This window comes from Camelus bactrianus, chromosome 4 (assembly GCF_048773025.1).
Source record: "Camelus bactrianus isolate YW-2024 breed Bactrian camel chromosome 4, ASM4877302v1, whole genome shotgun sequence".
Taxonomy (NCBI): Eukaryota; Metazoa; Chordata; class Mammalia; order Artiodactyla; family Camelidae; genus Camelus; species Camelus bactrianus.
The window spans coordinates 71,150,034-71,162,845 of record NC_133542.1 but is presented as its reverse complement, the minus strand read 5'-3'; the positions used below and the strand labels follow the sequence as shown (position 1 = coordinate 71,162,845).

At 50.2% G+C, this 12,812-nt stretch overlaps 1 protein-coding gene and 1 pseudogene across 1 annotated transcript; both read right to left on the bottom strand.

The window, feature by feature from the left end:
- Window positions 1-6,261: 6,261 nt before the first annotated feature.
- On the bottom strand, window positions 6,262-7,738 carry LOC105065980 (tubulin alpha-1C chain pseudogene; annotated as a pseudogene).
- Window positions 7,739-7,828: 90 nt separating this feature from the next.
- Window positions 7,829-12,635, bottom strand: SWI5 (SWI5 homologous recombination repair protein; the record flags this gene model as incomplete). Its single annotated transcript, XM_045513821.2, has 5 exons — window positions 7,829-8,002; window positions 9,449-9,543; window positions 10,237-10,358; window positions 12,156-12,204; window positions 12,535-12,635. Coding segments are annotated over 5 exons (432 nt in total), but the record flags the coding sequence as incomplete, so codon positions are not given.
- Between the last annotated feature and the right edge of the window lie 177 nt (window positions 12,636-12,812).

The following is a 12,812-nucleotide window of genomic DNA, read 5'->3' as shown; positions in this document are numbered from 1 at the left end:
TCTCCAACCTAACAGATCCCCAGCCTGACTCCTTATCTTCCTCTATACCTGTTTTTTCCCAGACGTTCCCAGTCCAGTAAATCACAACTCTACCCTTCCAGTCACTCAGGCCAAAATTCTACAGGCCCCATTTCCCTACACCTCATATCTAACCCATCAGCAAATTCTGTTTGTTCTACCTTCACAATACTGTTCTTTTCAGAATCTGACCACTTCTCACCATTCACCTGTGTCCACCCTTGCCCCTCCACTCCACCCAGTGGATAGAGGCATTTTTAAAAACTGCAAGTCAGCTCTTGTCACTTTTATGCTCAAAACCCATCCCATTTCACCTAGAATAGAAACCAAAGTCCTTACTATGGCTTAGAGGGCCCTCATAAACTGCTCCCCATTTCTTCTATTTTCCCATCTCATTCTGCTCTCTTCCTTGATGGCCCCTCTGAGTCCACATTGTCTTCTACACTTTTTCTCAAACACTCCTGCCTCAGGGCCTCTCTGCTGCGGGTCCCCCCCCCCCAGCCCCGCAGTGGTCTCCCCTCTTCTGACAGCTTCCCACCCTATTTAAAACTGCTCCAGAGTGAGCCCCTTCCTAGGCCCAGGACCTAAGTTTGAATTCAGTCAATATATATTTGATGGGCAGGGAAGAGAGGCCCAAATTTTATAAGCTTTGGTTCCCTTCCCTTTTCCCGGCACTTATCACCATCTAAAGAATGATTTATTTTAATTTGCTTTATTGTCTGTCTCCCCTACCTTAGAAGGGATATTTGTCTATTCTCTTTACTATTGCATCCCCAGGGGTTAGGACAGTGGCTGAATACTTGTTGAATGAATCAGTGAATGAAAATCAATGTCCAGATAACCGCAGCTTTCAAGGTAAGAGTTTTCTTAGATTCCGCAGCCCACCCTCCTTCCCTGGACTCCTCGCTTTCTTACTCTGTCCCAGCCCTCCTCTCTGCACCCCTCCCCCATCCTATTGCGCCAAGAATGTTAGCTCAGTAAGGCCCCACCTAAGCCATAAGGACCCTGCATTCCCAGGGAGCCAGGAATATGCTTAAAACACACAAATGTATCATCATAACAATGACCTGACATTGGCCTACTTCATCACAGTCATTAAACCAGCTTTTATATCTGTGATCGCATGTGAAGTGACCACAGCAGGTATCATTGTACTTACTTTATAGACATGGAAAAAACTGAGGTCTGGGATGGTCCAGCCACCAGCCCAGCCTCCTGCATCTGTTTATACACAGCATGGCCAGCTGAGCTTTAGCTCTGATTGGCCACAGAATGAAAAACAAAAACCCATTCCCACCACTGTATCATCATCTGATTTCCTCTGCAATATCCCAGTCAGACGGGGAACTCATCTGCGGGTAGGCTGGGTAACAGGAGGGACTGACATTAGTCACTCAAGAGTAGTTCCTGTCTGAGTGAGACTTGGATCCGGGTGCTTCTGGGGGTGGTTGACTAAGAGAAACAAACATCAGGTGGGTGGCTGGGTGTGATGGATGGGGTGGTGGGCTGTCCTGGGGCCTTTCAGCCCCCTTGTGGTCTGCAAAGCAGCTTTCAGTCAAAGTGACTCCCTTCCCAACATTCTTCTCCATGTGGTCCCACTTCCTCCAAGTCTTGCAGGTACTTCTGTGCCCCTAGTAAATCAGAAGCGAGAAGAGCCCTAAGATGGCAAAACAGGCTGAGCTCCTCCCTGGCAAACCAGCTGGGCAGGTCTGCTGGTGCCAGGTGGAGGGTGGAGCAGCAGGTCCAGTTCAGGGGCAGAGCTAACAAATGCCTGGACCTGAGAGAGGGCTCTGGGCAGAAGCCAGATAAAAATCCCACCTGGGTCTGACCCAGAGCTGGCTCTTAGGGTCCAGTGGCTCTGCAGATGGGTTTGAAGATAGCTGTTTGGAGGGAGAATTCAACTGGACGTTATTACTGGCGGTTAGAAGTGGTTTGTCAACTATCCAGGAACACTCACTGGAGAGGCCAGATATCAAGATCACCTGGGGAGCTTGTTAAAAAAATACAGGCCTCCCTCAGGTCTGCCAAATCAGAATCCCTAGGAAGAAGTTAGAGCCTCAAACCTTTATTTTTAAAAACCTTCTCCAGTAATTGTGATATACTTAGAGGTTTGGAAATTATTACCTGGCCTTTCAAGAGCATAATTGTGGAATCTTCAACCTCTGAGTCTGCAACCTAGCTTTGTTTCCTTGGGGAAGTGGCTTGATGTCTCTGAGCTTCACTTGCCTCATCTGGAAAATGGGGATAAGCACATACCTTTTGGGGCCGCCATTAGGAACACATGCTGAGCACTAGGGTAGGGGCTGGCACAGGGCTTGTGCTCCCAGTGTTTGCTGATATGGTTATCATTGCCGCTGAGATCCTCTGGGATTCTGGGATGAACACGAGAGGCTCAGGGAGCTAAAGGCCCGGAGAGGATCTGCTCCTGTTCAGAGTTCCTGATCTTGAGAATGAAAGGCTCCCTGGAAAGGGAGCAAAGCCTCCTGCTCAGAGGAATTAGGAGAAAGGGGCCAAGGCCAAACTCAAGGCCAAAGCTTTCATTTCTGGCCACTAGCCTGGCCCCTCTGTCAGGGCCTTGGGTAGGTACATCTTCTAAGAGGTACATCAGAGATTTGTGCCTAAGACCTTAGGCTTAAAGGCTTAGAGAGTTCTGGGTTCAAGTTCTGACTCCTTTTATTAATGCATGACCTTCGGTGAGAGACTCGAGAGGGCTGAGCCTTGGCGGCGGAGGACAGCACACCTTCAGCCAGGCTCTGGAGTCAGACAGCTCAACTGTTTATTGAAACTGTGATGTTGAGCAGGTCACTCCTCCCTTCTGAGCCTCAGTTTGGAAATGAGGCTCCTCCACCTACCCACACTGTGACTGGCAGGTGTCAGGGAGGTACTGTACGCGAAGCGCTCTTCTCCCTGCTGACCCACAGGGTTTCATAAATGTTAGTTATTACTGCCATCAACCCTTCTCTGGGAAAACCTTTGGCTTGTGACTGGTTGGGGTGGTGATTGTCACCTTTCACCTGGTTCCCTGCCTGCCTTATAGTAACTGGCAGTTTCATCACAATGCCTCCAGGTATCAGGGCTGGGGGCCCTGTGAGCACACTTCCCCCATTACAGAGGACCCCTTTCTCCCCTCCCTCCTTCCCCAAAGTTTCCTCTTCAGAGCAAAGCTGAAGTGGGATGCTATTTGGTGACACTGCCTTGGTGAGGTCAGGCTGCCTAGAAATGACCTCTTTTAGCTCTCAGGGATGAGAATATAGGTTGTATTTCGTTAGTTTTGAACTCCAGTATGTGCCAGATGATAAATATTTCCAAGCAAGGTTTACACCGGATGTGATGACACAATGCTCCTGTACTCACAGTGTCAGTTGCCCTTGGCAACCTGCTTTCCAGCACCATCGGGGCACACCCTGAGCAATGACACGCCACTGTCCACATCTCACAACCTGTTGGCTCCTTACTGCCTGGGGGGGGGGTCACTTCAGACTCCTGGAGGGGTGCTGCCAGAAAGAGCCCCCTCTTCTATGTGGGGCACTCGGAGGATCTTGTCTTTGGCCAGTGGCTTGGCAGACCAGACCTTCCCAGCAAGGCTCTCCCAGGATCAGCATCCCTGGCAATTGGGTGCATCTCTGAGCAGACACTGCCCCCGCATGGCATCCTCCCATCATGACACCTGGGAGAGCAGACCTCACAGAGAGGGAAACGGACCCAGGTGATGTTTTCCCAACATCCTCCTGGGGTACCCTAAAATTGGCCCAAAATGCAAAAGTCTTTCGAGCACAGGCAGTGTATTCATTCTCAACTTAAGAACCTGGAATCTACCTTAGCTCCTTTTGTTACCTTCCAGAAGAAATACATCTCAGGGCGACCGTCAGAATACAAGCATATGGTTACAAGAGGTCTGTAATTTGTAAAGAGGCTTTTAAGGAACAAGTGAGAAGTGTGCTTGCTTTCTAGCAACATTTGGAATTAGGGTTGAGGATAAGGTTAGAGTTAAGCAAAATTACTAGTACAGCATTAAAGAAAAGAGGGAAGGGTATCTTGCTATAAGATTTGAACTTAGAAGAGGGGAGGGTATAGCTCAAGTGATAGAGCACATACTAAACATGCATGAGGTCCTGGGTTCAATCCCCACTACCTCCTCTAAACATAAGTAAATGAATAAACTTGATTACTTCCCCTCCTAAGGTTTTCTTTTCAAAGGGTTTGAAATTAGATACCAAAACAGGGTGGGAGAGATAAAGAAAATAAAAGAAAGAAATGATTAACTACAGGAAGGTCAACATTAACTAGCTAGACTGAGAGCTGAGTTGAGGCGGTGGAGGTGTGGAGACGAGGTCCTACAATTGCTGCATGGACAGCAGTATGATACATTGCACACTACATAGGAAAGTGGGGAAAACCACCAATAATCCTACCATCTTGAATAAGCATGAGTATTATTTTGGTGCATTTCCCTTTGTTATTTTTTCCCTATATGTCTGCTTTTAATGTCTTTGATTTGTTTGAATCATAAGAGTTAAATCATAAAATGTGTGAGTTGTAGAAAATAAAACTGTACCCATCCCCCCGGGGGCAAAAATGAAAGATTGGCCCAAAATGCAGAGTTGGAAGACTCTCCATTCCTAACTACTCTTAGTGTCCTGGGCCCACTGAGTTCTCGGCCTCGGGGCCTTTGCAAATGCTGTTTCCCCCTGGAATATTACTTCCCCATTCTTGTCTGGCTGACTCCTTTTATTGTACAGACATCGATGTCTCTTCTTCCGGCAAATTTCCCTAGTGTCCCGAATTGGATGCTACTCAAAGGTGCTCCTATAACCCCACGACAGCCTTTTATCATACTGCGTGGTCATCACTTCTTAGTTCCCCGTCTTCCTGCTGACAGAGAAGCACTGTGTAGCAGAGCCCCAGAGACCATGGCTCCCAGCTCCATTCTGTGTGGTGGGAGGCAAGAGGAACCAACAGTCTGCAGTCTGGAACAGGACTGGAGTGTGGGCCAGGGTCCTGCCATCCACTGAGGACTATGAGTTGCTGTCCAGCGGGACTAACGTTCCCAGGCATTGGGTCCTAGGTGAATGCTCACCAAATCCTTGAAGCACTCTTTAGAGCTAGGTACTCATGGTTGAGACAGCAGCTCGTCCCCATCAAATACCCAGGAGCTCACCCTTATTTCCCAGCTGCTATCAGTCAGTTTGGGCCACATGACTAATAATGGACAGTTGTCTGTGAGTGGAAGTGACGTCTGCCCATTTGGGGAGAGTCAGTTCAGAGTTGATATATCTTCTCCATCTCTTCCCTTCCTCCACTGAGGGTTCCAGCAATTAATCTCCAAAACGTATGAGGGCTTCCAGACCCTCATCAGACTATAAGACAGAGACACCTTTATCGTGTTCAGCCATGGAGGTTTGGGAGTCGCTGAGGCAGCTAACGTAAATTGTCCCAATACACACAGTACTACTGTCATTCCTATTTACAGAGAGGCTAAGCCGGCTGCCCATGGTCACACAGCTTGTAAGTGGGCCGAGCTGGAACTCAAACCCAGACCTAACTCGCATGGCTGGTTTTTTAGAAACTATACTTATAACAGCCTGTCCCCAAACACTGCTATCACATCTGAAATCTTATGAGAATGTCCAGCAGGGACAGGGCAGAGGGACGCTGGCATGGTCAGGATACTTAGCAGGGCTGGGTAATTCCTGCTATTCTGGATTGCACTGAGCTGTTGCAACACGCAGGTTGCATGTCTGCCAGCTATAGCTGTTCATGAGGAGCAATGTGCAGTGAAGAAATGACAACAGCTCACCTGTGCCTGGCAGAGGATTACAACTGGGGACTGGAACCTTGACCCTGGAGATCAATTTACAAGAGAAGAATTCCTCCCAAAATTGCTGTTTCACTCTCAGCTCTTAGCCACTTGTTCCCCAGGCCATAAAGGCAGTTTTGCACACCATAAGCTTCAGATAAAGACTTGGGCTCAAATCCCTGCTCTGCCACTTACTGGCTGTGTGATCTTGGGCAAGTCACTGTGCCTCTCTGAGCCCCAGTTTCCTCATCTATAAAATGGGGATAGTTATACTAAGTCCTCCTAGGATGGGGTTTAAGTAGTAGAGATCATGGGTTTAAGGCACTTAGCACAGTGCCTGGCACATGGCAGCTTGCTGTTTTCCAAGGTGGGCTCTCTTTCCAGGATGGGATCAGGGGGCTATCAGAGGAGAATCAGTGTACAGATTTACACCAAGATCACTCATATTTTTTTTTTTTGACATTGAAAATAGAAACATGGCTTTTATTGACAAGATAGGGCCACAATGGGTAGCTCCACAAAACACAAATAAGACAGTCCCAAGGTAAGAGTGCAAAATTGCAGCAGACAGGTTAATACTCTTCACCCTCATCCTCTCCCTCAGCACTATCCGCTCCAACATCCTTATAATCCTTCTCAAGGGCAGCCATGTCCTCACGGGCCTCAGAAAACTCTCCTTTCTCCATGCCCTCACCCACATACCAGCGAACAAAGGCACACTTGGCCAAACTGGTGGTCAAACTTGTGGTCCAGGCGAGCCCACGCCTCAGCCATGGCTGTGGTGTTGCTCCGCATGCAGAGCTCGCTGTACTTTGGCCAGGTCTCCACCAGGTACCACCGTGGGAGGCTGGTAATTAATGCCAACTTTGAAGCCAGTGGGGCACCAGTCCACAAACTGGATGGTATGCTTGGTCTTGATGGTGGCAATGGCAGCATTGACATCTTTGGGTACCCCATCACCACAGTACAAAAGGCAGCAAGCCATGTATTTACCATGGCAAGGGTCACATTTCACCATCTGTTTGGGTGGCTCAAAGCAAGCATTGGTGATCTTTGCTACAGTAAGCTGTTCATGGTAGGCTTTCTCAGCAGCGATGACAGAGGCATATGTGGCCAGAGGGAAGTGGATGCGAGGATAGGGCACCACCAGGTTGGCTTGGAATTCTGTCAGATCGACATTCAGGGCTCCATCAAACCTCAGGGAAGCAGTGATGAAGGACACAATCTGGCTAATAAGGCAGTTAAGATTAGTGTAGGTTGGGCACTCAATACTGAGGTTCTATGACAGATGTCATAGATGGCCTCGTTGTCTACCATGAAGGCACAATCAGAGTACTCCAGGGTGGTGTGAGTGGTAAGGACGGAGTTGTGGGGCTCAACTACAGCTGTGGAAACCTGGGGGGCTGGGTAAATGGAGAACTCCAGCTTGGATTTCTTGCCATAATCGACAGAGAGACGTTCCATCAGCAGGGAGGTGAACCCAGAACCAGTTCCCCCACTGAAGCTGTGGAAAACCAAGAAGCCCTGAAGACCTGTGCACTGGTTGGCCAGTTTCCGAATTCGGTCCAAGATGAGGTCAATGATCTCCTTGCCTATGGTGTAGTGACCGTGGACATAGTTATTGGCAGCATCTTCTTTGCCTGTGATGAGCTGCTCAGGGTGGAAGAGCTGGCAGTAGGTGCCAGTGCGAACTTCATCAATGACTGTGGGTTCCAGGTCTATGAACACTGCCCTGGGCACATGCTTGCCAGCGCCTGTCTCACTGAAGAAGGTGTTGAAGGAGTCGTCTCCCCTCTCAATGGTCTTGTCACTTGGCATCTGGCCATCGGGCTGGATGCCATGTTCCAGGCAGTAGAGCTCCCAGCAGGCATTGCCAATCTGGACACTAGCCTGGCCAACGTGGATGGAGATGCACTCATGCATGACTGAGACTTGTAGGGGTCTGTGGGGCTGGAGGAGGCGAGGGGGTGGTCACGAGGATCTCCCATTGACAGTCTACTAAGGAGTCCGGGGGAGAAGTAATCACTCATGTTTATTTACACATACACATACACAGGCATCACCGGGACATTTCAGGAACCTCGGAGCTGTGGGCCATGGACAAGGGGCTGTGAGCCTCTGCTCAGTCATTCACGTCCAGGCCAAATTCTGGATACAACTCTTTGGTGGTGACACCTCGGATCATGGCTGAAAAGGAAGGAAGGAAGGATAAATGTCCCATGGGAGAAGTAGGAGGGAGAATGGCCAAAGCCCCGGCCCTCCTGGGACCCACCCGGCCCCTTCTTCTTGCTGCCCTAGTTGGCCAAGAAAATCCTGCTGCTACTTGTTCCAGGTCCCTTCACTGGGGGCCCGGTCCATGAGACTCACTTAAACTTCACCCACTTTGCAGAGGAGGCAAACAAAGCTCCCCTAGAGTCCTTTCTTCACACAGAGCGGCATGAGTCATGTGCTGAAAATATAAATTTACATTTATGTAGTATCCGCAGCCAGCTGCAAACCCTGGTGCAGGGGCGCCCTGCCGCTAGGTGAAGCCATCCCTCCTGCTTCCTCCAAGACTCTGCTTTCCTCCCGCGGGAAGGGCTCTCCTCAGAGGCGTTCCCTGATCCCCTTCTCTCATCCCCACCTGCCACCCTGTTCAGGCCTCAATATTTTCCATTTCTGTCCTTTGTATCCTTTACGACACTTAACACATTTTATAATTCATTCATTTGTGTTTCTTTACCCTTCTTGACCATTCCCCTCCCCCACCCCAACACCAAAACATAAGTCGCAGGAGAACAGAGACCTGTAAGTGTCTGGTTCACCAAAGTGTCCCCATGCCCTGTAAAGCAGCACAGAGTAGGAAATAGTCACTGGGTGAATGAAAGACGATGGGCCGCCTGCTCTGGGTCCTACAACCTGGAAGGACAGGTCTCGAGCTGGGTTCTGTCTAATAGGAGCTTATTTCTCTTAACCTCAAAGTCCCCTCACATTCCTTTCTCCTTGGGCCCTGATCCTCCTCCTGTCTTCACCTCTGTTTCCCTCCTTCTGCTTTCTCCCTTCCCTCCTTTGGGACCCACTCCCCATGGAAACAGGGAGAAGCCTTTCCTGCTGTGGCATCCTGGATGCTGATGGGCAATTCTACAGCAAGTACTACAACTCAGGCAGACAGCCCAGCTCTGAGCACTGTCCCAAATGGTCAGTGTGTCTGTGCCTTGGCTCAGCCCTCTGGATAGCGAGACTGTGTCAAGGAGGAACAAAATACTCCTTTAAGTCACAGAGTCACCCTTGTGCTTTCTGCCTCTGCAGCACATTGGCCACTTGAGGCAAGGGTGGGGCCTCCGTTGGTCTAAGGAGGCCCCAGAAGACTGCGCTCCCTTGTCCTCAGGCAGGCAGGCGAGCCCAGGCTCAAAACAGCCTGTGGCCCCAAAGCAGGCTCTATACTCAAGGGAATACAACCTAAGGGACCCAGGGAAGAGCTGTGCAGCTGCTTTGCTAGGTGGCCAGAGAAGGCAGGGGCATTCAGGGAGCGTGGCAGCTGGGAACAGTAGGGGAGTTGGCAAATTACAAGGCCCAGGAGCAAAATCCAACCACTCCTGGGATGTGGGGCCTCCCTGCAGGCCCTGGGCGCTCCTCAGGAGTCCTGCTGCTCACCCAGTTTGCCCAGCAGCATCTGGCCTACGTCCTTGATGTCATTATACTCGTGGAGCTGGGAGATGTGGTCCTCCAGTTCATCCACACTGTAGCCTCTAGGGTAAGAGATGGAGAGAGAGAATCGTTAAGAAAGCTGGTGAGGCTCCAACGTTCAGCAGTAATGAAGCATCTATTTAACCAATGTTCACTCAGGGCCTACTAGGCGCTTAGCACTGGGGATACAGTGATGCCACGACAGACCCTGCCCTCATGCACTTAAGGAAGGGCCGGGGATCTGCCCACTCCCTCACTACTAAATGCTCCCTATACCCTCAGGAGGGGTCCCTGCCACACTGGCACTATGTAACCCTGGTCACAGCCGAATGACTCACAGATCAGCACACAAGTGGCTAGTCAGGTCCCCTCAAGTGTGAAATGTATATTCAAGTGCTGCTCAGTCTGTGCCATGTGGCTGGAGCGAGGGGCATGGGAAAACCCAGGAGCTGCAGAAGAGTTAGCTTCCCTGGGGCACTGAAAACTCCACCTGCAGGGAGAGGACGGAGCCTGTGGGCAGAGAGAAGCACAGGCAGAGAAGGCGAGCCACACAAAGAGACTGGGAAAGCCACAGCTATCCAGTTCCTGGTTCCTGGTCCTCCTGAGCCTGACCGCACCCTATCTGAGACGGTTGCTGAGATACCCAGACTCCAACGTCACAGTCCTGTTTTTATGCTAAGCTAGGTATCAGTGACAGTAACTAGTTAAAAGTTAAAAGTTATCTCAAGCACACTGAGGAATCCAATGAGACTTACTCAGATGTTAGTTGGGAGATCTCCTTGTCTAGCATGTCCCTCTTCTCCTTCAGCTTCTGAATGTCAAGGTGCAGAGAATCCTCACTGGCCCCATCAGCCTGGCCAGACTTGGGAGATGGCCGCTGAGAGGCACAAAAAGTCATTAGCTGGACTGACCAACTATCCGCAATTCAGAAACTGTAAGTTGTCCCCTTGTATCCACTCCCTGCTTCTGGTTGGTAATAGACATCCTCTACCCCAGAATAAGACTACATTTCCCAGCTTCCCTTGGAATTAGATGTGGTGCCATAACTAAGTTATAGTGGAACTTAATCAGAAATGGTCTACGCAATATCTGGGAATCATCCTGCCAGGGAGAGGGCATGCCTTTGTCTGGCCTTCCTTCTTCCTGCTGGGTTGGAGGGATGCTGGAGTTGAATGGTATCTTGGATAATAAGGGAGAAGCCACACTGAAGATGTGCTAGAACAAGATACAGACATGGGTCCCTGATGATTGTTTAAGCCACCATTATTTGGGGTTTTCTTTTACTCCCAGCCAAACCCAACTGTAACTAAAGGGCCCATCCTGGTCCCCAATCTGACCCCAGAGAATCCACCTCAGGTCTAATTCTTGGATTCACCTCTCAAGTTTAGGATGTCACTGGGTTTATAATCTCATTGGGTAGCAAAACCCTTCCCTGGGGCTACAGTTCATCTTTGTCCTTTCTGTGTCTAAAAGCTGTGCAGGCCAGTGCCTGGTACACTGCTAATCTACAGGAAATGTGTGTTGTATCAACTGTGGTACAAGAGATGGAGGAAGACGTGGTTCCTATTCTTCGAACAGGGGCTTTTAACCAGTTACTCAACAAATCATGAGTAAGCACTAGCTGCCAGGCACTGGCAAAGCCTCCAGGGGTTCAGCAATGGGGGTTGTCAAGTCTGGCCTCCTGCCGTCATGGAACGTATAGCCTGGTCCCAAACATAAAACATCCCACAATTACGCTCTTCCTCCAGATACTTCCACTTAAAACTCTGCTCACAGGTCACACCACTTCATCAGAAAGGCCTTCCCTGACAGCTCCATTTAAAATGCCACTCCTCACTCACGCACTATCCTCTTGGCCTGATGTTTTGTAGTATCTATCACACCTGACATATTGCACATTTCACTAATAATACTATTCCCATTGTTGGCCTTGTACCACTGGAGTGTAATTACCATGAGGGAGAGACTTTGTCTTATTCACTGCTAACTGCCCTGTGTCTACAACAGTACATGGCACAGAGTAGGCACTATTTCAAATGAATTTGTCAGATGAATGAGTGAATGACAAATAACCAAGCAACTAACTACCAGTCTGAAAGTGCTTTGATGTTGAAGTACAGTGGGCTAAGAGAGTATCAAACAGAGCAACAGGCCGGTGCCAGAAGTGGAGGTGAGACTTTTCTGAGGAAGCTCAACTTTAAAGGATGAGTAGGCATCAGTTTGGCAAAAAGCTGAAAGGAAAGTATTCCAGACAGGGGACAGTGTATCCAAATGCCCAAAGGCAGCAGAGAACACAGGTGTTTGAGGGAATGAGAGTGGTTTCCATGTGGGTGGATTGGGTGAGGGAGGGACTGTGGTGTGAAAAAAACAAAACCAACCACCTGCGGTGCTGTCAGGAAGGAGGAGAGACACAGCCCATTTGGAAAGCCTGGGGTACCACTGAAAAGGACAGGGCACTGCTTCTTCTTTGAAGCTTGGGGGCTGGAGGAATAGGAAGGGAAGGACTGAGAAATGACCTGGAGTTTCTTAGCAGAATAAGGTCAGCTAGGGGAAGAACTTGAAGAGGGCTGGGGGTGGGTCAGCTGCCGTTGGGGATGGAGAAGAGGGTGGGCCAGGAGCAGCAGTGGCTTACGGGGCGGGGAGAGGGGGTCGAGGGACGCACAGGCATACTCACAGGGGATCGGAAGGCCCCGCGGCAACTTTTGGAAAGTCCTGGTTGAGTCCTGGAGAGGAATCCGAGCGAAAAAGGCTGATTGGACCTAGAGTCCGCTTTGGGAGGAAAGGGGTAGTGTGGGGGTGTGAGAGGAGGAACAGATGTGAAGTAGGAGTGAACGGGACTGGATTCGGTTGGGAAGGGGGCAGATAATACTCCCAGGATCAGGTTAGGGATCCTCAAGGAAGGGGAGATTCTGACAGGGAGGAGTGTGGGAGGAGTGGTTGGGGGTCTCTGGAAGTGATCCCTGAGAAGAAAAAGTCTGGGGCACAGCTATGGGAAGTGGGGAAAGGGACTGGGAAAAGATGTGCTTTCCCCCTGCTGTCTGCTCCTCGCCCACCTCTTGAGCCCTGGGGTCCAGGGCCCCCGTCTCGGGGGTGTCTGCAGCGCAGAAGGGTCCAGGGCGGGGATGGAAAGCGGCCTCTCGGGTCCGCCAGGTATTCAGAATCCCGTAATGGAGACCATGAACAACCGGTCACACAGCTAGCTGCGCGCGCACCCTGAGATCGGGCCCCGCCCCTCCCCGCCGAGGTGGGCGGGGACAAAGGCTGCGCGCGCAGCTTTTATTATGGCTCCACTTGTTCCTCCAGGCTCGCGGCGTTCTGACCACGTCCCCTT